Source organism: Schistocerca americana, chromosome 6 (genome assembly GCF_021461395.2).
Source record: "Schistocerca americana isolate TAMUIC-IGC-003095 chromosome 6, iqSchAmer2.1, whole genome shotgun sequence".
Taxonomy (NCBI): domain Eukaryota; kingdom Metazoa; phylum Arthropoda; class Insecta; order Orthoptera; family Acrididae; genus Schistocerca; species Schistocerca americana.
The window spans coordinates 321,184,732-321,210,099 of record NC_060124.1 but is presented as its reverse complement, the minus strand read 5'-3'; the positions used below and the strand labels follow the sequence as shown (position 1 = coordinate 321,210,099).

The 25,368-nt window shown below is 40.4% G+C and overlaps 1 protein-coding gene across 4 annotated transcripts in view; it reads right to left on the bottom strand.

The window, feature by feature from the left end:
• The window catches only part of LOC124619395, a 199,687-nt gene that overhangs the window by 2,559 nt on the left and 171,760 nt on the right, over window positions 1-25,368 (bottom strand). For all 4 annotated transcript variants that reach the window (XM_047145747.1, XM_047145748.1, XM_047145750.1 and 1 more), the window contains one exon: window positions 22,913-23,056. In XM_047145747.1, coding sequence (XP_047001703.1) covers window positions 22,913-23,056 — 144 coding nt within the window. The remainder of the gene's footprint in view (window positions 1-22,912; window positions 23,057-25,368) is intronic.

The following is a 25,368-nucleotide window of genomic DNA, read 5'->3' as shown; positions in this document are numbered from 1 at the left end:
ACTTGTCTTGTGTACAGTTTCCTGTGTCCCAGTGTTTCTGTGAGTGTCCTGTAAGAGATATTTCATCCACTGTCAACTAACAGTCTTTACAAATCCTTCTACCTGCAGTAAATTCTCTACACCACTTAAACATACTTGTTATTTGTAACACCTTAGCTGTAAACCATTTTGATTTGCAAAAAGATAGACTACTTTGATTTGCAGAGAGATTTTGGTAGGTGTTATTCCTTTCACAAGTAGGAAGCAGATAACAGCATGTGGCTCACACTTGGGAGGGATTTCTTACAGGCATCCTTCACACAGCAGGACACTACAATACGAGTTTACGTACTATCATGTTCCTGCGACGCTCACTCTGATCTGGGTTCCTCCTCTACCAATCAGCGTTGTGAACCCTCAAAAAACCACAATCCATTACGGTCACAGTAAACTTACTTTATGACTATGCATTGCAATCTAAAAGTTTTGCATACAAACACAAAATTGTATTATCCCAGATTAAATCTACTGAAGGTGCCTGAATGTAAAAGGCAAAACAAATGTGGAACAAAAATAAAGAAAGACTGCAGCAAGAAACAGCTATTTCAGTTAAAAAAAAAAAATAAATAAATAAACACACAGGAAGTTTGATGTAGGTCTGCAAGGAAGGATATCAGTTTTGTTTCTTGGCATCATTGTTGGCAATTTTCAACAACAGACGGTGTTTCGCTAAAACATCGATTGTATGCAACATATCTGACACAGACTTCAATAAAATTTATTAAACATGTACAGTTATGCAAGAATATAATACAGATGAAGTTCACAGTAATAATAATTTTTTTTCCTTCGAGATGTTGGGACTGAGTGTGAACAAATGACAAAATATGCTTTGACAGTATTACTGAAACACTGAAATAAATTAAGAATTTTGTAGTATTTTTAACCCAACTCAAAGCAAGGGTGGGTAGAGTATATCAACAGAAATTTTATCTCATGAACTTATCTAATCATTTCAGGTTAGGAAAATTTTTTTTCACTAGGCACAAAGATTGTTTTGGGTTGGGTTGGGTTGTTTGGGGAACGAGACCAGACAGCGAGGTCATCGGTCTCATCGGATTAGGGAAGGACGGGGAAGGAAGTCGGCCGTGCCCTTTCAAAGATTGTTTTGATATCAAAGAAATGTTGATAAATGTTGTAAAATAACTAAGGTGAAGTATCAGCTCAATTTGAAGAAGAGTTCTATTTATGTAGTTTTTTTGAAGAGTTGTGTTGTGTCTCTCTTCTTGATAATGGTAGGAGCTTAACAATGCATTATCACAAAATCCTTTGTTATGCACAGTTAATCACCAACAAAAATTCGTACAAAAGTCCTCCCTTTCAATAGTTAACAACCTGGATGATATATTTACAGAAAGACATAATGAAGTACACCAGTGGTTCCAGAACAAAAAAACGCAAAGGTGGTGTTTTCTTATTAGAAAAAGTTGTTTTTATTGTCTTATTCTTTGCCAGGTAACCATTAATTAGTAAATATCCAGCAAGTTTCCTGGAGTAACTTGGCATACAATATGTGAGAAGATACTTTGGTAAAGATGAAAAGTATACAGGGTGTTTTATAATATTGATTACATTAAACTTACAGTTATAAATGATATGTCAAATGACAGAGCAACTCAAACAGTTTTACCAAGAACCTTATAAATGTTCCCTGGCATAGCGAAGTACGTGACTGGTTGAACTTACTGTACCCAAGTGCTGGATAGGCCGCAAGAGGCCCAATGACAGGGCTTGCTTTGCATGGCCTCCACGTTCACCCGACCTAACGCCATGCGATTTTTTCCTATGGTGCATCATCAAGGATTGTGTGTATGTGCCTCCGCTACCAGCAGATCTCCCTGAATTAAGAAACCGGATTGAAGTAGCTGTTGCTACAGTCACTGAAGACACACTTATCAACATTTGGGAAGAACTCTGCTATACACTTGATGTGTGCCATGTGACAAATAGTGCTCACATTGAACATTTGTAAGGTTCTGAGTAAAACTGTTTCAGTTGCTCTTTCATTGTACCTGACCACAATGATGCCTTGGCAATAGGAAACTGATGAAAATTCGTCCAATTTGGCACCCTCTGACTTACGTCTACTCTGAAATCTAAGAGATTTGTGGCTATAAACTTTTTGAGACCAGTAAATAGATTACTGCAACTGTAAATGGTTTTTTTACAGTCCATCCACAGTTCCATTACAGACATGAAACTGCTCACTGGATAAATATTGAACAAAGTGTACTGATTGTAAACATATTGGATTTTTATACTTTGACGCATCTCAGTACTGGCCTACCTCTCTTGTTCTTAACAGTAAAACATTCTTGCTGCTAGTTTAGAAGAGGAGTCATTACAATGAAAGCCACTGGCTGTATGAAGAGTCCATATGGTAGGGGCACAAATAAAATGATTTCCAGGGTCTTCTAATGCTACTACCCTTGGAATTTCCAATGAAATGTGATAGTAATGCTGCACAAGTACCTCCAAAAATGTTAGTACAGAACTAAGTGGGTGCTAGTGGCAAACCTGATGAGCTTTTTCTGAGTAAGAGCAATACTCCCTTATGCAGATGTGGAGTTGTCTTGCAACAAACCACATTTTATCCATATGGGGGCACTCTAAAACAAACAAAACTCTCAGAAGTGGGCAGCAGATAATTCTCATTAAATTAGAAAAATTTTATTAAGTATCCTTTTGTTACTGTTTGATGTGCAGGGCGGAGTTTTTTCTGCCACACAGGGAACAGAGTTAACTGAAATGACTGAGAAAGAATTACAGTGAGATTTTTATCGCCCAAATAATAAATAAAATGAAGAACAGAAATTACTCAGACACAGAGCATGGCTGAAGCAGGAAACCAGTGGCAGCTTTCAGAGAACCATCCCTTGACTGAAGGAAAGCATGTAGAAGATAACCTGGATCAGTGACTTGGATACAATATACACTGAGGTGACAAAAGTCATGGGATACCTCCTAATATTACCTCAGACCTCCTTTTGCCCAGTGCAATGCAGCTACTTGATGACATGACTCAACAAGTCACTGGAAGTTCTCTGCAGAGATACTGAGCCACGCTACCTCTACAGCCATCCGTAACTGCGAAAGAGTTGCCAGTGCAGGATTTTGTGCATGAATTGACCTCTTTATTATGTCTCATACATGTTTGATGGGGTTCAAGTATGGTGATCTTGACCTCTTGATTATGTCTCATACATGTTTGATGGGGTTCAAGTATGGTGATCTGGGTGGCCAAATCATTTGCTTGAACTGTCCAGAAAGTTCTTAAAAACAATCATGAACAATTGTGGCATGGTGACATGGCTCATTGTTATCCACATAAATTCTGTTGTTATTTGGGAACATAAAGTATATGAAAGGCTGCAAATGGTCTTCAAGTCCAGGTGGTCATGTGTGTTTGAGTTGTGCGTGTGTTTTGCTTAAGTCAGAAGTAGGCCATTGGCCGAAAGCTTACTTGTTTGGCAGTCTTTTTGTTGTGTCTATCTGTGAACCAACATCTCCATTATATAGCAAGTAACAATTTCATAATATTCTCAAAACTTGTTTTACTCAGTTATTAATTTCAAGTTTTAACTGCTAACACAGAAATCATAATGAACTTTAAAAAGTAATTAATATCATAAAAAGAACAACAAACCTGCCATGCTATTAATAGTTTTTTGTGGAGTGAATAACACTTCCCGCAGAACACAGTTTGAGAAATGCTGTACAAGAGAGTATCCATCAGCAATACATATGAGTAATTCCACACATTGTGTACCATTACATCCTGCAAGGACTGTACACCTCTGATGTTTGTTGAGGACTGCAGGATACATGTAGACTATCATGCAACACATACTGTTGTCCTCCTCACAATGTCAGATGGGTGAGTTGTTAAAGCACAGCATGCACTGAGTATTGGTAGGGCATGGGGTATGGTGTATGTGTTTCTATTCTCTTGGGCTATGCTACAGAAAGCTGAATCATTACAAAAGAGGTACTACATCGACAAGAAGCTAACTGATGAAGCTAACTGATGACTCTTAGACCCAAGTTGTGATTCAATCATACACCTAGACGCACAGTTAACACAAAACAATATCTGCAAAGTGTGACATAGCGGTACAAGCCAAGGCAAAGGCTTGTTGCCATAACCAGCTGGATCAGCATTTCATTTCAACACGCTGCTGTCTCAGTACACCAGCATCCAGTTTGGTCAATGACAGTAACAGTTTTGACATAACCAGGGATGCTTTGGCAGCATTTCGGCATGTGGTGTATGTGACACATTTGATGTCCTGCTCAATAAGCCCACCCTCTCTTGTATAAATACTAGCCACCTAGCCAAGCTGGGGCATTCAATCGGTGAGTTTTCAAACTGGCATCCCCTGTACTGGGGCTTCTACCATGAGGCTGCCATTCTTCAACCACCACCTGGATAAGACTGCTTGCCTGGGTTTCCAACCACCGGACATTCGCCATATGCTGTGGCAGCCCACCTTGCTTACAGCCTAGCAAGGCAGCCTTCATCCAAGCCAAGTTGCGTTTAACGGGCACTGATGTCTCATACACACATCGTGCACTGTGGACTAGAAGCCCACAAGTCTTCTGTAATGAATTATTGTAAAAATAAACAAACAATTGACCTATCTTTGAGCTGTCTGTGACTTCTGCTGACCACCCACCTCCACCAGAGAACCCAGCACCCCTATATTAGGTGTAAAAAGTAATGGTGGAGGCTACAATGGATGTCCGTGATCCACATCAACAAGGAGAAGCAATGCCAGCAGCAGTTCAGCGGTGGTGTTTAGCGGAGGGATACAAGTAAGTGCTGACTTTAAGCATTATCTTTTCTATACTTCGTAATTTTTTTTCTTCCTGTAGTGATAGATGGTGATCAAAATGGTATTGGTCTAAAGGCGTCAACTGAAGAAGCAATTCAACACTTGTTTGATCAGATTGTTCAAATGCGAGCTGATAAAGCAGAATTACAAACTACAGTTTAAAAGTTACAGGTGGAGAGAAAGAAACAGTCATCTCCTAGAATGTCCATATCTGTCCTAGATGATACCACAGCCTCTTTAGCGATTACTTTTTCATAAGAAATGGGGGAAAATATTTGGACTTTTGTAGGTAATTTACTTATGGGTGCAAAGATAGGGGAAATGGAACAATGAACAATTATTGAGTATAGCTTGGTTGAAGTTAACATGACATGCAAGGGCATACACCATGAGAAACTGTGGAAATACTTGTTCCGTCCAGAACTTGCAGGGAGGACTGTTGGAACAATACAGGAGAAAAGTACCTCTAGGTATTATCATGAGCATCTCAATAGTGTAACTCAGATGCAAGGAGAGTCCATGGAAAGATTTGTTGACTGAATTAGGTTCAAATGGCTCTGAGCACTATGGGACTCAACTGCTGAGGTCATTAGTCCCCTAGAACTTAGAACTAGTTAAACCTAACTAACCTAAGGACATTACAAACATCCATGCCCGAGGCAGGATTCCAACCTGCGACCGTAGCGGTCTTGCGGTTCCAGACTGCAGCGCCTTTAACCGCACGGCCACTTCGGCCGGCGACTGAATTAGGAAGTTCAATATTAATACTCGTGACGTCATAATGACAATGCCAACATGGCCATTCCTCAAGAGACAGAGCAGAGTATGCCAAAGGCATTCTTGTAGGTTTTGCCAGTTGTATGTCCTGTAAAATTGCAGATCGATTTTCTAAAGTCATTAAATGAAGTTGTGACAATTGTGACAGCTTTAGAAGAAATAGATGCGGTGACTAGACATATGAAAGGATTGCATAGATGTAGTCAGACTAGTCACAATCAACAAGACTGTAGAAAACCTCAGTGTGGGAGGTATAAGTGAATTTTACTCTCAGAATGGGAAAGGCAGTGCAGGATTCCACGGGTACAAGGTGGTTGCGGATTAGGTCTCGCACCGATCACACGTATCTGTAGCAACTCAGGGTGTAGTTGGGATAAGGAATTTGAATCAGTTTCATTGTAGACTAAGTGGAGAAGGGTCAGAGTGGGAGGGAAATACTTCCGGGCTTGTGTGGAAATACTTGTTGAGTTGGCAGTAGCTGCATTGTCACACTTTTTCTGGATTTTGTGTGTAAAGATATTGCCAAAATCAATCTGGAATGGCACATAGTAGAGCTGGGCAGCCTAATACTGATAGAAATGTGGGATAGGGTACCAGAAGGTACAAGGAAGCTAGTTTGAGCAGATGCAAACGCAGATGTGCCAATTAATACTTTGTGTATAATAATAATAATAATAATAAAAAATGGCAGAATATGAGGACCTAGACAAGTAGTCCAGTCAATGCAGGAAAATTATGAGAAAAATTTGTGTAGTACCAAATTTTTGTCCAGTCATAGGAGGAAGTTCCATGAACAACATACAAAAAATTCTGCTGGTGGGGTGTGAGCATGGGGGTGGGTTATTTAGAGTCCCCCCCCCCTTTTTAATAATTCAACTGCAGCTTCTAGCAAAAGTGTTTCCAGTTTAAAATTACACTTCATTAAATTTCCTACAAAAAAATTCCTATTATTTTTTTCTCTGGGGCTAATAGTTTCCACATTGCAGGGGATGGAAATATGTCAGATTATTAAAAATTGTTTTTTAATAGTATGAAATTAATGTTTATTGTTAAGTGGGTTAAAACAAATTTTTAATGTGTATACCACATCAAAGTGCACTAGAGCCATATTAAGGTGTAAATTTTGATCTTGGCAAGTACAAGGAGAAAAGATGAGGGTGGAAGGAAGAAGTGAGTGTGAAGGATGGAAAGTCACTAGGTTGTGGTCATGCACTTCCTTCATTTGTAAGACTTAAGAGCAAGTAAGTGACTCCCCACTCTTTCTACCCTACTTTATCATAAGAAGCAACAATATGGAGTTTCACAAAGTTATACTGCCCTTTCATACATCGACTTTTTGGACTTTAATTTCTGTACAATGTTCTACACTACTGTAGGGATAACTGATTCTTAGCCATCATGTATGGCAGGTGTAATGTTGTTCTAGGAAAGGCAACTACTCCCACAATGGGCACTGCTCACTTTTCAGTCTACAGACTAAACCACTCTAGTATCCCTTGTCCAGCTCTCTTATGCGAGTAGGCAAAATAAGTTCTTTGAGCTTGTGTTCCTATATTGGAGCTATTTTCAGTGTATTACATGAGTATTTATTTTCAGTTATTAAGTGAGCTATTATGTAAAAAAGCTCAGCATCTGGAGCTGTCAGCTGTCTGCCACACTGTAGAGCCTGCACCAAGTGTAACATGTTGTCAATATAAATTTTATAATGTGGATTTCACTGCCTCCACTAACAATAGCTGGAATACTTTTAATAGCAAGAGGAGTATCAGATGCACCATCTCAACATTCAAAGAGGGCCAGAGGCTTATACTGGCGCCCTCTTCAAAGAAAGTACATCACCTCGGTGTTATGACACTTAAATATTTCAACATAAGGTAAGCAATGCATTGCAGCAGATTACTCTTCAAGGCTTGAGCATGATCAGTCCCATTCCATCAGACCTCCTGCTAATAAGATATCACAAGATTTACTGTGGATGTCTGGTCTGTGACACCACTCCATGTAGCACACTCTACAAGTGCCACTAGTTTCTGATGGAAGAAATTTATGCAGTCTACCAGTAACACAGTCAATGGTGAGAGAAGTGTGGTACCTTTCTTGCCATTCATTAATTCAGTGCCAAGTGACAAAAATACTGTTACATGGCTTTATAACACACTTTCAATGATAAACAGTTACAAGGAAGGTGCCACATTTATCAATCCAACCCCATTCCTACATAGGTCACCAACATCATCACACTTCGAAATTACACAAAATCTCACTAATTGGCTGTAAATAAGCATTCCGTCAATAAACTGAAAATAACTCCACTATATAAACATGGGTTCAATGAAAATATTTTGTCTACTTACATAAGGGAACTGGACAGCAAATGATGGAGGGAGAAACTCTCATACCCAGATGAACACTGCACCTGACGTTCAGGATGACTAAGACCCCTCTAGCAGTGTAGAAGAGAGTGCAAAGGTATATGTAAAATCTGTCCATATGTGCTTCTTGTGTCAGTATTATTAGTAATTCATATCTGTATTCCATTAGTATCAGCACACACCGTGCAAAATAAACATCACCTGACATTTTTGGGAACTGTGTCGCAAGTGATCTACAATGCGAGCTGCGGAAGGATCGGTACAACTTTGTCAAATACCCTGTAGCAGTTTTTTGTGACACAGTGGGGTAGACTGAACGAGGAATTGTCTGCTCGCTCTTCGGTTTGAAGACCTAAGATGTAGTGCATGATCACAATTTGACGACTTGTTTTCCTTCAGGTGTGTACCCTCCATCCCATTATCCCCCTCCCTGTTTCACTCCCAGAACACAATTTCTCACTTAATATGACTCTACTGCTCTTAGACGTCAAACATACACTTAATATTTGTTCTTAACCCACTTCCTTTAAAAATAGACATTAATTTTATGCCATTAAAACACTGTTTTTAATAATCTACAGTTTTCTCATCTCTAGCAATGCAGAAACTATTTAACTTAAAGAAAAAATGGAAAGGATCTTTTTTGTACGAGATTTAATTTGGTTTAACTTTGTACTGGGAAAGATCCTCTCCTTCCCATCCCCCACACTCACACCTCACCTGTCAGGATTTTTAGTATGTTTTTCATGAACTCCCTCGTACTACTGTACAAAAATTTGCAACTACACAAATTTTTTCCGCTATTCAAACTTTTTTGGTTGTTGCTGAAAGACATAATGCCCATCAGTATACTCAATATTCAGTCAATGGAACTGGAGCTATCACGAGGTGAACTGACAGCCAAACAACAAGAGCTGAAGTATGAAGGATTGGATAGGGATTTCAATATAAAGTACTTTAACTCGGAACTATCTTCAGGAAAGGTATCACGTTTGCAATGAAATGATACGGAGGAGATGAAAAGCTATTACAGAAATATGTAGGCTCATTTAACACTCAACACTCCTGGGCTATGGACAAATATGACGATAATGCAGCATGGATTCCCACTGGGAATGAATCCTGGTGTAAAGGAAACCGTAATGAGTTCCACATCAGCTCCAACAGGTGATGGGAGAATATACATCAACAGCTCCGAGATGTGCCTATAAAAGAGATCCCTTGGAAGAGCAGTGAGGTAGGGGGTGGAGGAAGCAGCACCAATAGCAATTGTACTGAGAAAAGCTCAGATGGCAGTAAGGCCTACACATTCTGTTGCAGCTACTGGTATGGCCATGGATGCTGACCAAATGCCAAACACCACAAAACTTTAGAGAATCTTGAGTAATGGCATTAGTTTACAAAAATAGATTTGCGAAGTGGGTACCATCAGTTGGAGGTATTACCAGAGATTCGACCTAAGACTGCAGTTACTGTTCCATCCAGTCACTGCCAACACCACCGAATGCCATTTGGATTGAAGAATGTGTTGGCTACGTTCCAGCGCTAGTTAGACGGAGTGCTAAGGGGCCTGAAACCAAACCAATGTATAGTGTCTTGCAAGAACATCCGAGAGCTTGTGGTACATTACTGTACATCTCAAGTTGATTATGACCAGCACAAATGACACTAACTACGGGACCACTCCAACTCAGCACCACTGATTTTGTGCATATTTATGGTATGTGAAGAGCTTGACCAGAAATGAAAGTGACAGCTCCAGATGGCCATGTGTTAAGAAAAAATAGTATTTTGGCATGGGTTGGGCAAGTCATGAGCCATTTATGTTAGTACAGTTTCAAGGCAGTAGTTGTGCAGCAGAAAGCATATAGATGAGTAGTCCGATGGCCACAGGATTGAGTCCCTATGCAGGAACACTCCATTTTTTTTGTTATCAGGTCAATATTTTGATCAAGAAACTCAAAACAGCTCTTATCTTATCAAGAGAGAAGAAGAAACTAGATCCTGAGAAGACTGCATCAAAATATATTCGATTTTTTATCATGAGCTATCCCAGCCAATATCTGGTGGAATTATCCATTACAAGTGGTTTGCTGCCTAACTGTGGGATGAGATAGAACCTTTTATGAATGTAAACCAAGTTTCTTTTTCTATAGTAACTTTAAAACAACCATGTAATTGTAAAAATGGCTAATATATAGCATGTGCATGCCTTACCATCCCTTCTTTGAAACTTATTTGCACAAATTTTCCACTGTCTTATATTAAAAAATAAGGTATACTGGGCATTTTTCAGTTTATTTGCAGTGTAAGGAAAATAAAAATTGAACACATAAAAAGATAGGTTTCCTTATAATACCTCAAACCCATGACCTGTGGTACCATTCTGGACTCTTTCTACTGCCAACTACTGCCTGGAAGCTACACTAACATAAATTGCTCATGATTTGCCCAACTCATACCAAAATGCTACATTTTCTAAATACTTGGCCATCTGGAGCTCCCAGTTCTGTCACTTATTTCTGGCCAAGCCCTCTTTTTATACCATAAATTTGTCAAAAATCTGTGAGGACAAGTAGTTGTAGTGTCCTGGTACTTTTGGAAAAGAGGCCTTTTGTATTGAAGGAATTTTACTATTTGGACCATATTACTGGTAAGGATGGCCATAGTATTGCCCAGGGTGGTGTGTAAATAGACCACTGGCTTGTGTAAGCCATGCAATACTTTCCTACTGCTGGTATGGAAACAGTGTTTGAGTCTTTTTTGTGTTTAGCTAATTATTACAGGAAGTTAGTGCCAAAATTTGCAGAAGTGCCAAGATCTCTCATACATCTGTTGAAAAAGATAATAAACTTTCACTGGACTCCAGATTGCGAAGAAGCCTCTGTGTGGTTCAGACACCACTAGTCCCGTCCTTGCTTTCCCAGATAATCATAAACAATTCATATTATCTTGTGATGCTAGCTATCACTCCTTATCTTATAGTGTGCATTAAGCCAGGAAATAGATGGAACAGAGTAGCTGATACGCTGTGCTTGCAAGCAACTAAATAACCATGAATAACCACGAAAAAGGAGATCAATGTGATTTCTGTTATCATGCATTTCTGTTTGTTACTTATATGTAAGGTGCTTCGAACGTTTAATGGTTCACACAGCTTTAAAATGGCTTATGGACCTTAAGGATCCAATTTGCTGCTTAACTCAATGGACTTAGTGAATCTGACTTCGAAGTGATACAACAACCCTGGGAAAGTGCACTGTAAAGCAGATGGACTGAGCCCTTCATTTTGTGGGGTGGAGCACATTGGCAGATCAATGATAAAAGACTCAGGCCACTGACCAAGACTGTCACAAATTTATGACACAAATTAAGTTTTGTGTGATGGTAGGATCTTTAGCAAACAAAGTGTGGACGACCTATTGTTGTGTCGGCAAGGTTACAAGACAAGAGGTTGATGGAGGCCCACAATTCTGTCTTAGAAAGGCACAGAGGTCGATGAACCAAGGGACAACATATCACAGAGAACTATTTGTGAAGCAAATACAAAAGCCCTAGAGAGGCAAGAAGGTGCACAAGAAGAAAAGGCCTGGCAGCCCAAGTTTGTCATTTGGCAATGGGCAATATTGACCAATCCCCACATTTAAAAAAAAAAAAAAAAAAAAAAAAAGACTAATTGATTATGCGATACCACAGGCCTTGACCTATTTGACATCCTCAGTCCGTTTAAAAATAACTCCTGACCCTTACCACTAGGATGCATGTGGGTCAAGTTCACTTGAGGGTTGAAGTTCTCCCTCAATTACCAGCAGTTTCCTCCAAAGGAGAAAGGGAAGTGATAGGGGGAAGAGGTAAGGCCTACAGCAATGAGCATATTATCCTTGTGGTTAATCCTACCTAGGTTTGTATGCCCTAAGATTATAGGGTGGACTTGCAAGGAAACTGAGTATCCTCTACCTCTAGGATGCAATCCAGATGTAACCTAGGGACAATGTTTGGAGGATGACAGATGACAGCACAGCTTAAAATCATCAAATATCAGTCAACAGGGAGTGGGAGACCAAGAGGCATTGATATAATGATGTCCTTGTGCCTTTTTAGCAGCTTTGGGGTGGTGGGAACCCTTAAAGTATGTGCACTGGATGGCAGCATCTGTACACTTGGCAATCAGATTTGGTAATATCCAACCGCTGATGGAAGTTAAGGATGGTGTTTATTGCCCAAGTAGTGAAAAACTAAGTAGGGGAAGCTACAATTCATCATTCAGGACAACTGGTGCCGATCTACACTCAAGAAAATTACTAATTGTTACAGTCCTCTTTTGAGTGACTGACTTTGGGTTCAACTTTTTCAGACTGTGTACCACAAATCCGGCTTTGGCAGAAAAAGAGGGTGGATGGATGCACAAGGGCGGTTTTTGAAAACAGCCTCTGGTGCAGCTCACGCAGAAGGTCTGGAAAAAGCGAACTCCATTTTACACCAGTTATGGACAGACAAAGGATAATGAGGGAACCAGCTACATACCACAAAGTTACCAAGCCTTGAGAAAAATATGGTTAATAATACTCAGCACCTTTGTACTTTGGCCACTACATTAGCATCTCACATCCAGGAGGCAACGGCCACGGTGAACTAAGACCTGAGCATTACTGAGACCGTGATAGATGTTACTGACACCAAGCTGACCACTGCGAGGCTCCTTCAAACTCTCACAGACAATATCACTGATGCTTGCCTTGATGTTGCCAAGCTGCACGAAGCACTCATTCATGCTACCTGTGGGGACTTGACCTCAGAATTTTTACCCAGGAACAGTTTCTTGATAGACTATGGGAGGCTCAGGATGGGTTACTGGCATCTTTGGAATCATTAAATGGCACTAGAGGATGATTCTTTACCACTGTATTACCATATGACTGATAACGTAACTAAGGATGGAACCTGGTTAGAGGTTCAGATACGAATACCCCAGCAAGTACAGAATGCCAATTCAAGTGCTACATAATCCACTCCTACACTGTAGTGTGGGGATATCTAAGGAAGGAAGCTCAACCTGTTCTGTATGGAGAAGCCTGTGTGTGAATGTCCTAAGGAAGTGGGTGCAAGTAAAGCCACCTCTTTTCAAAGGGCGGGGGTCACAGAGTTATTTAAGTACCACACAATAGTTAAGAGTTACAGTATCAGGTTTGATAATCAACTGAATAAAGTCGGCATTCTTAAGGAAGCAGCTCAGCTGCTGAAAAGTTGCGAGTGAACTCCTGTAAACAGTTTGAGCCAAAGACTCAACATAATTACAGGTTTTACCATAGCAAGGAATTTAGAGGGCTGAATTCTTCTAAGAGGAAAGAGTAGTGGCGCGAGCCCAGGCAAGGGCTCACTGCTGTAAACATGCTGCTTGCCGTAATCAGCTGGCACAGTGTTTTACCACCCTGCCTGTCTCCGTATATCAGCATGACCATTCAGTCAATGACCAACAGTTGCGCTGTAACACACGACACCTCGGCAGTGCCGAGATAAATGGTGTATGTGACTCCTGGGGCATCAAATCAACAAGCCAAGCCTGCCATAGTTTGTATAAATACTAGCCGTCTAGCCCCCCCCCCCCCCCCCCCCCCACCCAAACGCCATATTTTGTACATGTATTGTTTGTTGATGTGTTGCAAGTGTAACACTAATATAGGCGAGAGATGCCAAACATATAACACAGTGTACCACAAATGGGTATATGAAAGTCGTTTACGGCCAGGATGTCTCAGTATATGCAGGCTGTGAGAGAAGTGTCCTGACACTCATCCAATATGATGGTTTCAGTGCGGTTTTCAACCTCACTGCGCCCAGAAGTGGATGAAGTGGAGGAGACAGACAGGGGTTGTTCATCAGCTTCAAGGGTCTGGCTTAGGGTACCTGTCAATGCTTCAGCAGGACAATGTGTTAGTTGACATCTATATGGAACATCCATTTTTAAATGCCATCCAACTAAAGAATGTGATCAATTTGCCTGGGTACTCGTAAACTGTTCGAAACTAGTTATGGGATGCTGGCCTTAAGAGCCCATGGGGCTGCTAATGAGAGGGCCTTTCTGATGATCAAGAACTTTACAGGGTTGCCTTCACTGAACTGGATGTAGATTGTAACTGAACCACATCATCTTTTTCATGCACTGGTGCTGCTGCTCGCACTGTGGTTTCAGCTCTACGAGACTGCAGATATGTGTCCAAGTTGCGTTTGCATGAATGTGTGTGTGTGTGTGTGTGTGTGTGTGTGTGTGTGTGTGTGTGTACTGCTGACAAAGACCTTAATGGCCGAAAGCTATAATTGTGTGAATCATTTTGTTGTGCCTATTGCGACTTCTCAGCATCTCCGCTATGTGGTGAGTAGCAACTTTCCTTCTCTGGTATTGTTACATTCCATCCTGGATTTCCTTCTTTCTTTTCTTTCCTGTGTTTCTCCTGTTGCCTTACGAACCGCACTGCATACTCTACTTATGAGCCACACAGTATCAACTGCCTCGGCCACGTGCAACAGACGGCCTCAAGACCACGCTGATTTTTAGGGCAACATCTTAGGTCCCACATTACTCCCGCCGATATAATGAAGCCTATACCTTCGAACTGATCACGCTCCCTGTGTCAATTCCCGTACTTTTGTGTATTACCTCCCGCACTTTTCTGGTGTCACACGATCTTACATCTGTAACTATCAACCTCTCGCACCCCCCCCCCCCCCACCCCACCCCCCCGCTTTCCCCATTCTATCCCTGTTTGCACCCACTAAATCCACCTCATCCAGTCACATCTGCCGTCCCCCTTATGCTTATCTGCCCTCAAACCTGCTACCCACAGTAATATACACATATTTATTGTTGTTGTTGTGGTCTTCAGTCCTGAGACTGGTTTGATGCAGCTCTCCATGCTACTCTATTCTGTGCAAGCTTCTTCATCTCCCAGTACTTACTGCAACCTACATCCTTCTGAATCTGTTTAGTGTATTCATCTCTTGGCCGCCCTCTACAATTTTTACCCTCCACGCTGCCCTCCAATGCTAAATTTGTGATCCCTTGATGCCTCAGAACATGTCCTACCAACCGGTCCCTTCTTCTTGTCAAGTTGTGCCACAAACTCCTCTTCTCCCCAATCCTATTCAATACCTCCTCATTAGTTATGTGATCTACCCATCTGATCTTCAGCATTCTTCTGTAGCACCACATTTCGAAAGCTTCTATTCTCTTCTTGTCCAAACTATTTATAGCCCATGTTTCACTTCCATACATGGCTACACTCCATACAAATACTTTCAGAAACGACTTCCTGACACTTAAATCTATACTCGATGTAAACAAATTTCTCTTCTTCAGAAACGCTTTCCTCGCCATTGCCAGTCTACATTTTATATCCTCTCTGCTTCAACCATCATCAGTTATTTTGCTCCCCTAATAGCAAAACCCCTTTCCTACTTTAAGTGTCTCATTTCCTAATCTAATTCCCTCAGCATCACCCGACTTAATTCGACCACATTCCATTATCCTCGTTTTGCTTTTGTTGATGTTCATCTTATATCCTCCTTTCAAGACACTGTCCATTCCGTTCAACTGCTCTTCCAAGTCCTTTGCTGTCTCTGACAGAATTGCAATGTCATCGGCGAACCTCAAAGTTTTTATGTCTTCTCCATGGATTTTAATACCTACTCTGAATTTTTCTTTTGTTTCCTTTACTGCTTGCTCAATATACAGACTGAATAAAATCGAGCACAGGCTACAACCCTGTCTCACTCCCTTCCCAACCACTGCTCCTCTTTCATGCCCCTCGACTCTTATAACTGCCATCTGGTTTCTGTACAAATTGTAAATAGCCTTTCGCTCCCTGTATTTTACCCCTGCCACCTTCAGAATTTGAAAGAAAGTATTCCAGTCAACATTGTCAAAAGCTTTCTCTAAGTCTACAAATGCTAGAAACGTAGGTTTGCCTTTCCTTAATCTTTCTTCTAAGATAAGCCGTAGGGTCAGTGTTCCAACATTTTTACGGAATCCAACTGATCTTCCCCGAGGTCAGCTTCTATCAGTTTTTCCATTCGTCTGTAAATAATTCGCATTAGTATTTTGCAGCGGTGACTTATTAAACTGATTGTTCGGTAATTTTCACATCTGTCAGCACCTGCTTTCTTTGGGATTGGAATTATTATATTCTTCTTGAAGTCTGAGGGTATTTCACCTGTCTCATACATCTTGCTCACCAGATGGTAGAGTTTTGTCAGGACTGGCTCTCCCAAGGCCGTCAGTAGTTCTAATTAAATGTTGTCTAATCCGGGGGCCTTATTTCGACTCAGGTCTTTCAGTGCTCTGTCAAACTCTTCACGCAGTATCGTATCTCCCATTTCATCTTCATCTACATCCTATTCCATTTCCATAATATTGTCTTCAAGTATATCGCCCTTGTATAGACCCTCTATATACTCCTTCCACCTTTCTGCTTTCCCTTCTTTGCTTAGAACTGGGTTTCAATCAAAGCTCTTGATATTCATGCAAATGGTTCTCCTTTCTCCAAAAGTCTCTTTAATTTTCCTGTAGGCAGTATCTATCTTACCCCTAGTGAGATAAGCCTCTACGTCCTTACATTTGTCCTCTAGCCATCCCTGCTCAGCCATTTTGCACTTCCTGTCGATTTCATTTTTGAAACGTTTCTATTCCTTTTTGCCTGCTTCATTTACTGCGTTTTTATATTTTCTCCTTTGATCAATTAAATTCAATATTTCTTCTGTTGCCCAAGGATTTCTACTAGCCCTAGTCTTTTTACCTACTTGATCCTCTGCTGCCTTCACGCATTATTGTGCTAGGAGTTACCCATTCTTCTTCTACTGTATTTCTTTCCCCCATTCCTGTCAATTGTTCCCTTATGCTCTCCCTGTAACTCTGTACAACCTCTGGTTTAGTCAGTTTATCCAGGTCCCATCTCCTTAAATTCCCACCTTTTTGCAGTTTCTTCAGTTTTAATCTACAGTTCATAACCAATAGATTGTGGTCAGAGTCCACATCTGCCCCTGGAAATGTCTTACAATTTAAAACCTGGTTCCTAAATCTCTGCCTTACCATTATATAATCTATCTGATATCTTCTAGTATCTCCAGGATTCTTCCACGTATACTACCTTCTTTTATGATTCTTGAACCAAGTGTTAGCTATGACTAAGTTATGCTCTGTGCAAAATTCTACCAGGCGGCTTCCTCTTTCATTTCTCTCCCCCAATCCATATTCACCCACTATGTTTCGCTCTCTCCCTTTTCCTACTCTCGAATTCCAGTCACCCATGACTATTAAATTTTCGTCTCCCTTCACTACCTGAATAATTTCTTCTATGTCATCATACATTTCATTAATTTCTTCATCATCTGCAGAGCTAGTTGGCATATAAACTTGTACTACTGTGGTAGGCATGGGTTTCGTATCTATCTTGGCCACAATAATGCGTTCACTATGCTGTTTGTAGCAGCTTGCCCGCACTTCTATTTTTTATTCATTATTAAAAACCTACTCCTGCATTACCCCTATTTGATTTTGTATTTATAACCCTGTATTCACCTGACCAAAAGTCTTGTTCCTCCTGCCACCGAACTTCACTAATTCCCACTATATCTAGCTTTAACCTATCCATTTCCCTTTTTAAATTTTCTAACCTACCTGCCCGATTAAGGGATCTGACATTCCACGCTCCGATCCCTAGAATGCCAGTTTTCTTTCTCGTGATTATTAGTTAGTTATGCTCTACTTTGACCCTTGCGACTTCTCACCAATTTTATTGAGTTTTCGCCTTCCACTATTGCCGTCTTCCTCAGATTTCATCTCTTCATATTATTCTTATGCCTAATAGTGATACAGTCAGATATGAAGCACGGCAATTGACTAGATTTTTAAATCTAAGATGACTTAATTTCTGTGCAGAATTTGATGTGCTAAAGAAGCGGCTGCAAATATTTTCAAACGGAGAAAAATTTTCGCCTAACTCTCGTTCATAACATGTTCTATCATACGCAGTCTATTATTTAGTTCTTGTTGATCGTTATCAAAGAAAGCAGCAGTGTAAGTAACAACAAACAGCAGTCTCTTGCCATTGTTTCACTAATGAGAAGATTCCTGTTTTTTTTTTTTTTTTTTAAGCCATGCTGCGAGCGGCGACAGGGCATAAACACGCACTATCAGAATGCAACAAACAATGCATGACACAGTACAGTAATGCATTTTCAGCTTAGAGTGACGTAAACACCTATAACAAAGAAAACGGCACTTATCAGATCAAAGCAAAATAAGCAATCGATTCAAACCAGACGAAGCACGTGAAAAAGGAAGGGTACCCGTATAAATATGGATGGAGCGCCTGACCCATAGCAATGGCTACCTGGTAAAGCTTAACTGCTAAGCTTACAACTTGAACCAAACTACTGTAGCTGTATCGTCATTCATTCGACCTAAATTGTGTCTCATATTACAATGGAACAACTTTATTTCGATTTGGAGGTGCGGCCTAAAACTTTTCTCTCCCGTTGAATTTCGAGTCTCAAATTTGAGGTGCGGCTTAGAGTCGAGAAATTTTTTTTTCCTCTATTTCGAATCTAATTTTTCAGGTGCGGCTTGGATTCGAGTGGGGCTTAGATTCAAGTAAATACAGTACCCATTCATTCGAGATGCACACAGCACTAGCAATCTCACACACCTTAACTCTTCTGTTGTCCATCACCATATCATGGATTTTATCAATGATTTCTGGAGTCGACACCTCCACAGGGCATCCAGAATGTTCAGCATCACTTGTGCCCTAATGGCCACTCCGAAATTTTTGAAACTACTTATAAACTGTTCTAATCGAAGGTGCAGAGTCACCGTAATGTTTATCAAGCTTCTCTTTAGTCTCCTGAGGTGTTTTGCCTTTCATAATGTAATTGTTAATCACCACACAAAATTCTTTTTTGTCCATTTTTCTGACAGTCACTCGACTTACTTGATTCACATGAAAGCCAAACACAAAGAAACAGTCCAATATTGCTGAAACTTTGTGTGCATTCTTTCCAAAGATGCTACTAACTAAACATTACCTCGATACGCGCTGGTGGTGCCATCTCTCGGACTTTGCACGGACTTTTCAAATGCCCCTCTTAACTTTCCAGACGCCCTATGGATTCCAAACCAACTACCTTCTTCCTAGTCTCCATGACCAACTATATCCTCACCACAATTACTTCTCCTTTGAAGGCATTACCTACAAACAAATCCGCAGTATGGCTATGGGCACCATCCTATGCTAACCTATTCGTGGGCCATCTAGAGGAATCCTTCCCAAAAACCCAGAATCCTAAACCCGTCACCTGGTTCAGATTCATTGATGACATCTTTGCTATCTGGATTGAAGGTGAGGACACCTTATTCACATTCCTCCACAACCTCAACAACTTCTCCCCCATTTGCTTCACCTAGTCCTACTCAATCCAACAAGCCACCTTCCTAGATGTTGACCTGCACCTCAGAGATGGCTACATCAGTACCTCCGTCCATATCAAACCTACTGACCACCAGCAATACCTCCACTTCAACAGCTGCCACCCATTCCATACCAAGAAGTCCCTTCTGTACAGCCTAGCCACCCGTGGTCGTTGCATCTGCAGTGACGAGCAGTCCCTCCCAAAATATCCCGAGGGTCTTACTGAAGCCTTCACTGACCGTAATTATCCTCCCATCCTTGTACAAAAACTAGTCTCCCATGCCTTGCCTTTCCAGTCTCGCAGCACCTCCTAAAGTCCCACAGTCCAGCCACAGAGGAGCATTCCCCTCTTAACTCAGTACCATCCAGGACTGGAGCAACTGAATTACATTCTCCGCCAGGGTTTCGATTACCTCTCATTGTGCCCTGAAATGAGAAATGTCCTAGGTGCAAGACCTGTCACATACATCCTCCTACCACCACCTACTCTAGTCCGGTCACTAACATCACCTATCCCATCAAAGGCAGGGCTACCTGGGAAACCAGTCACGTGATTTACAAACTAAGCTGCAACCACTGTGCATCATTCTGTGTAGGCATGACAACCAACAAGCTGCCTGTCCGCATGAATGGCCACCGACAAACTGTGGCCAACAAACAAGTGGACCACCCTGTTGCTGAACACGCTGCCAAACATGATACCCCTCATCTCAATGCCTGCTTCACAGCCTGTGCCATATGGATCCTTCCCACCAACACCAGCTTTTATGAATTGCGCAGGTGGGAACTTTCCCTGCAATACATCCTACATTCCCGTAACCCTCCTGTCCTCAACTTTCGTTAGTCGTCGTCCTCACCCATCCATCCTCTTCCCTGCTCCCATTCCAGCACTACACAGCCGTCATTTCACTGCCACACCCAGTCTTTTAATTTCTTTTTATTTCTCCCCCCTCCGCACCTGCTCTCCTACCCTCCGTCTAAACTGCAACAATTCACTGTCCGCCACTCCCACCATACTATCCCTCCCCCTCCCCGCCTAAGCCTCCTCCTTACCCCCACCCAGTTGCCACTCCCATCATGCACTGGTGCTGCTGCTCACAGTCTGGTTTCAGCTCTCTGAAACTGCAGACGTGTGTGCAAGTTGCGTTTGCGTGAATGTGTGGTGTGCACGCGTATGTATGTATGTTTGTCTGTCTACTGCTGACAAAGTCCTTAATGGCCGAAAGCTATAATTGTGTGAATCTTTTTGTTGTGCCTATTGCGACTCAGCATCTCCGCTATATGGTTAGTAGCAACTTTCCTTCTCTGGTATTGTTACTTTCCGTCCTGGATTTTCCATTGTTTGATTTTTGCTCGATGTAATAATATGGCGCTTGTGCGAAATGAGAATGTAATATTAATAACACCAGTTACAATGATTTTCTGTAGTTTTGAACATATTTTTATGGCTTCCAAAATCATCTATTAGGTCTTCAAGCTTTGTAGATGACAGCAGTGGTATGACTTTAACAATTCATCATTTTTTGAAACCTATGGTATTCTCTTGCTTTGTAGACATTAGACGATGTTAGAGTTCACTTTGTACATTTTGTGCATATTTCTGTTGATTGTATGTTCAAAATGTGCAGTAACGACGAGAAACATTTTGGAGAAAATTATTTATGAAGCTCTTAATGAGCCTACAGATAATTAAAACTAATTTTTTCTTGACGTTCAGATTACATGAAATCTGAAAATTCTATAATCTTTTGAAGGTGATTTGCTGCATACGTTTGCCTTATTATTTTCATAAAATGTGTCGTCATGAAGGATTCTCCTTCAGTTACATCAGCAAATGAATGTCAGTATAAGAATCCAGTGGATATAATGTTGGCCCTATGTATATCTTCACGTTTCAATTTGCACTCACAATGTACTCCGCTATGAACACAAAATTTTGCTGTCATCTACAAAGCTTGAAGACCTAACAGATTGTTCTGGAAGCCATAAAAATATGTTTGAAACCACATGTGTGTTTCTTTAGATGTGAACTGGCTGCACAAGGAATGTAACCAGAAAGCTCATGTTTGCTTGCATATTTGAATATTAGGATTCCTTTTCAGTTTTTCTGTGATGATTACTGTTAAATTGAAATTTCATCAGTATATTCAAGATTTAACACTAGCAAAATCAAAATACATGTACTTAAAGTAAAAACAGATATTTTAACCAGTCCACAAGTAATGGCAGCTACCTACGAGACCAGCACCCTAAATGTTAAAATAACTAAGATAAATTTTGTTGAATATTTTTTGAGTTTTGCAATACAATTTTTGTCAGCTTTACTACAACAGTTCTCTTAAGGACTACAAATAACATGCACCAGTGTTTTACTCATCAAGATAAGAGAAGCGACCACAGAAAGGCTGTTGGCACCTACCACAACAGGGACATGAAGAACGTTGGCCAGATGGCAGAACCAAATTCCGACTCATTGAGTGATGACCAGGCACTTCAACTGTGAACTACTTGCACAGCGACTCCAACATCTCCTTCGGACCGCATCAAGCACTGCCAGTCAAATTGCTACGTATTTTGCTATTACTATCGACATCCTACACTTCTGTGTATAAAGTTTAATTTGTATTAATTTTGAATGCCGTATACTTTACGTCTTGCTGATATGTGCCACTATAATCCAATATGGGTTTAATAGAGCGAAAGTGTTGCCACAATTTGTGATGCGGCTGTACTTGCCAATAATGCCTGTTGTGGAACTTAAAGACATTTTCCCTGTGATCAGTTTTTACTGTCAACTGTATTTGCAGAATTACATCAATCTAAGACACACAGTTTGGAAGAGATAATGTTTAATGTTTAGGAATTTGATTCTTTAAAATATTGGAGTGGAGTTTACTGGTGCTAACTGATGTAGTATCTGTGCTATGCTTTTCACTCCCTTGCCTTATTCTTCATCTTTCCTTCCTCCATCCTCATAGCAGATGGTCCCTCTCTCTGTCCACCTCCTCAAACTACTCCGCCTCATCCTCCTCCTCTCTGTGTCCCTCACCCCTGTCCATCTCTCTCCGTCACTCCATTGTCACCTTCATCACCATCCCAGTGGGAAGTAGCCTATTCTTACACCCACAGTATTTCCTTTTGGATAGTAAGTGGTGTGTACCAAGTTTGGTTGGAATAAATCCATGGTTTAGGAGGAGTTGTGAACCCCCCACCACACACATTTTTAAACGTATACACTGGAAATCATAAGACAGCGGTCGTAAGTTACCCTATTTGGCTGGTTATATGGTCTCAAATTATAAATCCAGTTCGAAAAGTTCAGCATCTGTACGAATGAGTACCACAAGCAGAAGTGCCATACAGTATTGGCCGCATTAGTTTTCACACGAGCTGTAATAAACAGAAAAAAATAGTAGAAACCAATTACCTTGTTTCTGGTAGAACAATATATATGCACTGCTATAATCATCTTCTTGCGGTTTCTGTTTAGTTACAATGTCATCATTGTAATAGTGCCATTCATTTGTCCTTGGATTTTTTGTGTAAGCTGTATAATGACCTGCAGAAGCTCCTGTAAAGCAATGGATCAGTCTGAGCTATCTGTAACACAGATATGGTGACAATGTTACGATGTCATTTACTGGCATCAAAACCTTGTTTTCTACTGAATAATTAATTTAAAATAAAGAGAGGGAGTCATATAATGCTACATTTCACTTCAGATTTTCCTTACAGGTACTATAATCCACAGTTGTGAGGTGGAAATTAAAAAAACACACACACACACACACACACACACACACACACACACACACACACACACTGGGTGTCACTTCTAAAAGTCATCATGCACATTTTCTCTTATGTTTCTGCAGATGTTTGCAATTTCAGTTTGCAGTGTGTAAATGGAGTCAACTGAAACAAACACAGCTCATTACGTCATGTAAAAGCAAGTGTTCATTTCCCATTACAAACAAAATGATTTTTAATGCAGAATTTTAAGTGCACATTCGACAGAGGCATCCCAACTTAGTCTAGTGCAATATTAACAGGGGCACTGAAACGAAAAGAATAACCAGTACTCCAACAGTGACAGCACTGCTCTGGCCCACAGTGACTACTACTGGCATGTCACAGTGCTACTCAGTCGCAGCTGGAGTATATCAATAAAACAAACAATGCACTTGACAAATTTGGGACCACTTTCAGCTTTAAAAATAATATGGGTTCTCATGGGAAACAAGAAGACACTTTCCATCGACACTGGGTGTAGTTTGACAGACGTGACGAGCAGTATATGTTTGGGCTGACTCCAGTTACAAATCGCAAACATTGGTAAAAAAAAAAAACTGCATTAACTGTTATACAGTGTGTGTGTGTGTGTGTGTGTGTGTGTGTGTGTGTGTGTGTGTGTGTGCACGCGCACGCACACTCATGCATAAAATGGCAGGGGGGAGGGAAAATCATCATTCGGAGACATCCAAAGGTCTATAAACAATTCCCACACATGCATGTGCTCTGGTACATGCGTTTTTGAGCATCTCTCTCTCCTCATCCTAAGCTCTCATTGTCTTCTACAAAGACAGAGCATCTTACAATGTGGGAACAAATCAGGAAGTAGGAAAGAACTGTTGCACAATGTAGTTGCATATGTTCAACTGTACTTCTCTCTGACTCGCATTCCAAGTAAACTATTATTCCTGGTGGGGTTCTCTCATGTTCCTCCTTTTTTCTCCTCTTACCAATAAGCCTTGTCTTATGTGCTTAAAATTCAGACCTGTATTGCATTTGTTCATATTTGCCATTTTACTGGCAGGGTGGCTAACCTAATTACAACTTTGTAACTGAATGTGATACTAATACATAATTTATGTTTGAGTTATTTTTCAGTCAAATAAGTTTTTTTTGTAAGTATTACTCACACAAAATTAAGAAAATCATTCCAATTATTTACCAAAGGTCCATAACTGTTACAAAGAAGACAAAATTTGTTGCAAGTATGAAACCATGAGTAACAGATACTTTGCAAAAGACACACTGCTATTCCCTTTTTTCTCTGTATCCTTTAAAGATGTACAGCACTTATCCAGAACCCTTCCAACAAATCTCTCTCCTACCGACCTTCCTTAACAGTGATTTCATGAGGTCAGCCAGTTTCATATTGCTTCTTAATATAACTGCTAAATATGGGCTATTCTGGAACTGTCAATTATTCTTTGACATTTGCAACAAATGGCTTTGTACTTGGTTTCATTAATTAGTAACACAGTTTTGAAGAAATCTTTGGTTCAATTAGCAAACAACTTTGTACTCTGGTGAGAAAGTATTTGTTGGTTGTTAAATTATAAGTGATATCATCCAGCCAAGTTGAAATGAATATAAGCATTTATTATCTGAAGATAATAAAATGGAATAAGATGGAGAATAATTTTAATAATTATATGAAGTATCATATTTATCTGAGTATGAGACGATTCTGAAGATAATACAACTCCCCTCCCCTTTTTTAAGAGGCTCCTTGAGAAAAAAAATATTGTTTAACATACTCTGATTAATCAAAATTATAAGCTTTTATTGATGTAAGGTATCTGCTGAAAACATTACCATTATACCTATTCTAAACTTAGACCATTTATTGGTTGTCTATATTTTGATAATACAAGGAGAAATAAAATAAATAAAATGAAATTGTTTACATTAATTTTTATCTTCACTGTCCTTTTTGTTTAGCCTGTCATCTGAGCTACCACTATTTTTAATCACCACCACCACCACCACCACCACCACCACCACCACCCTGACAGAACAGCTGCGAAACTTATGTCTTCATAGTCACAAAAATTTGGCTGTTTCCTCAGAATATATTGTGCGTGCCCCCCCCCC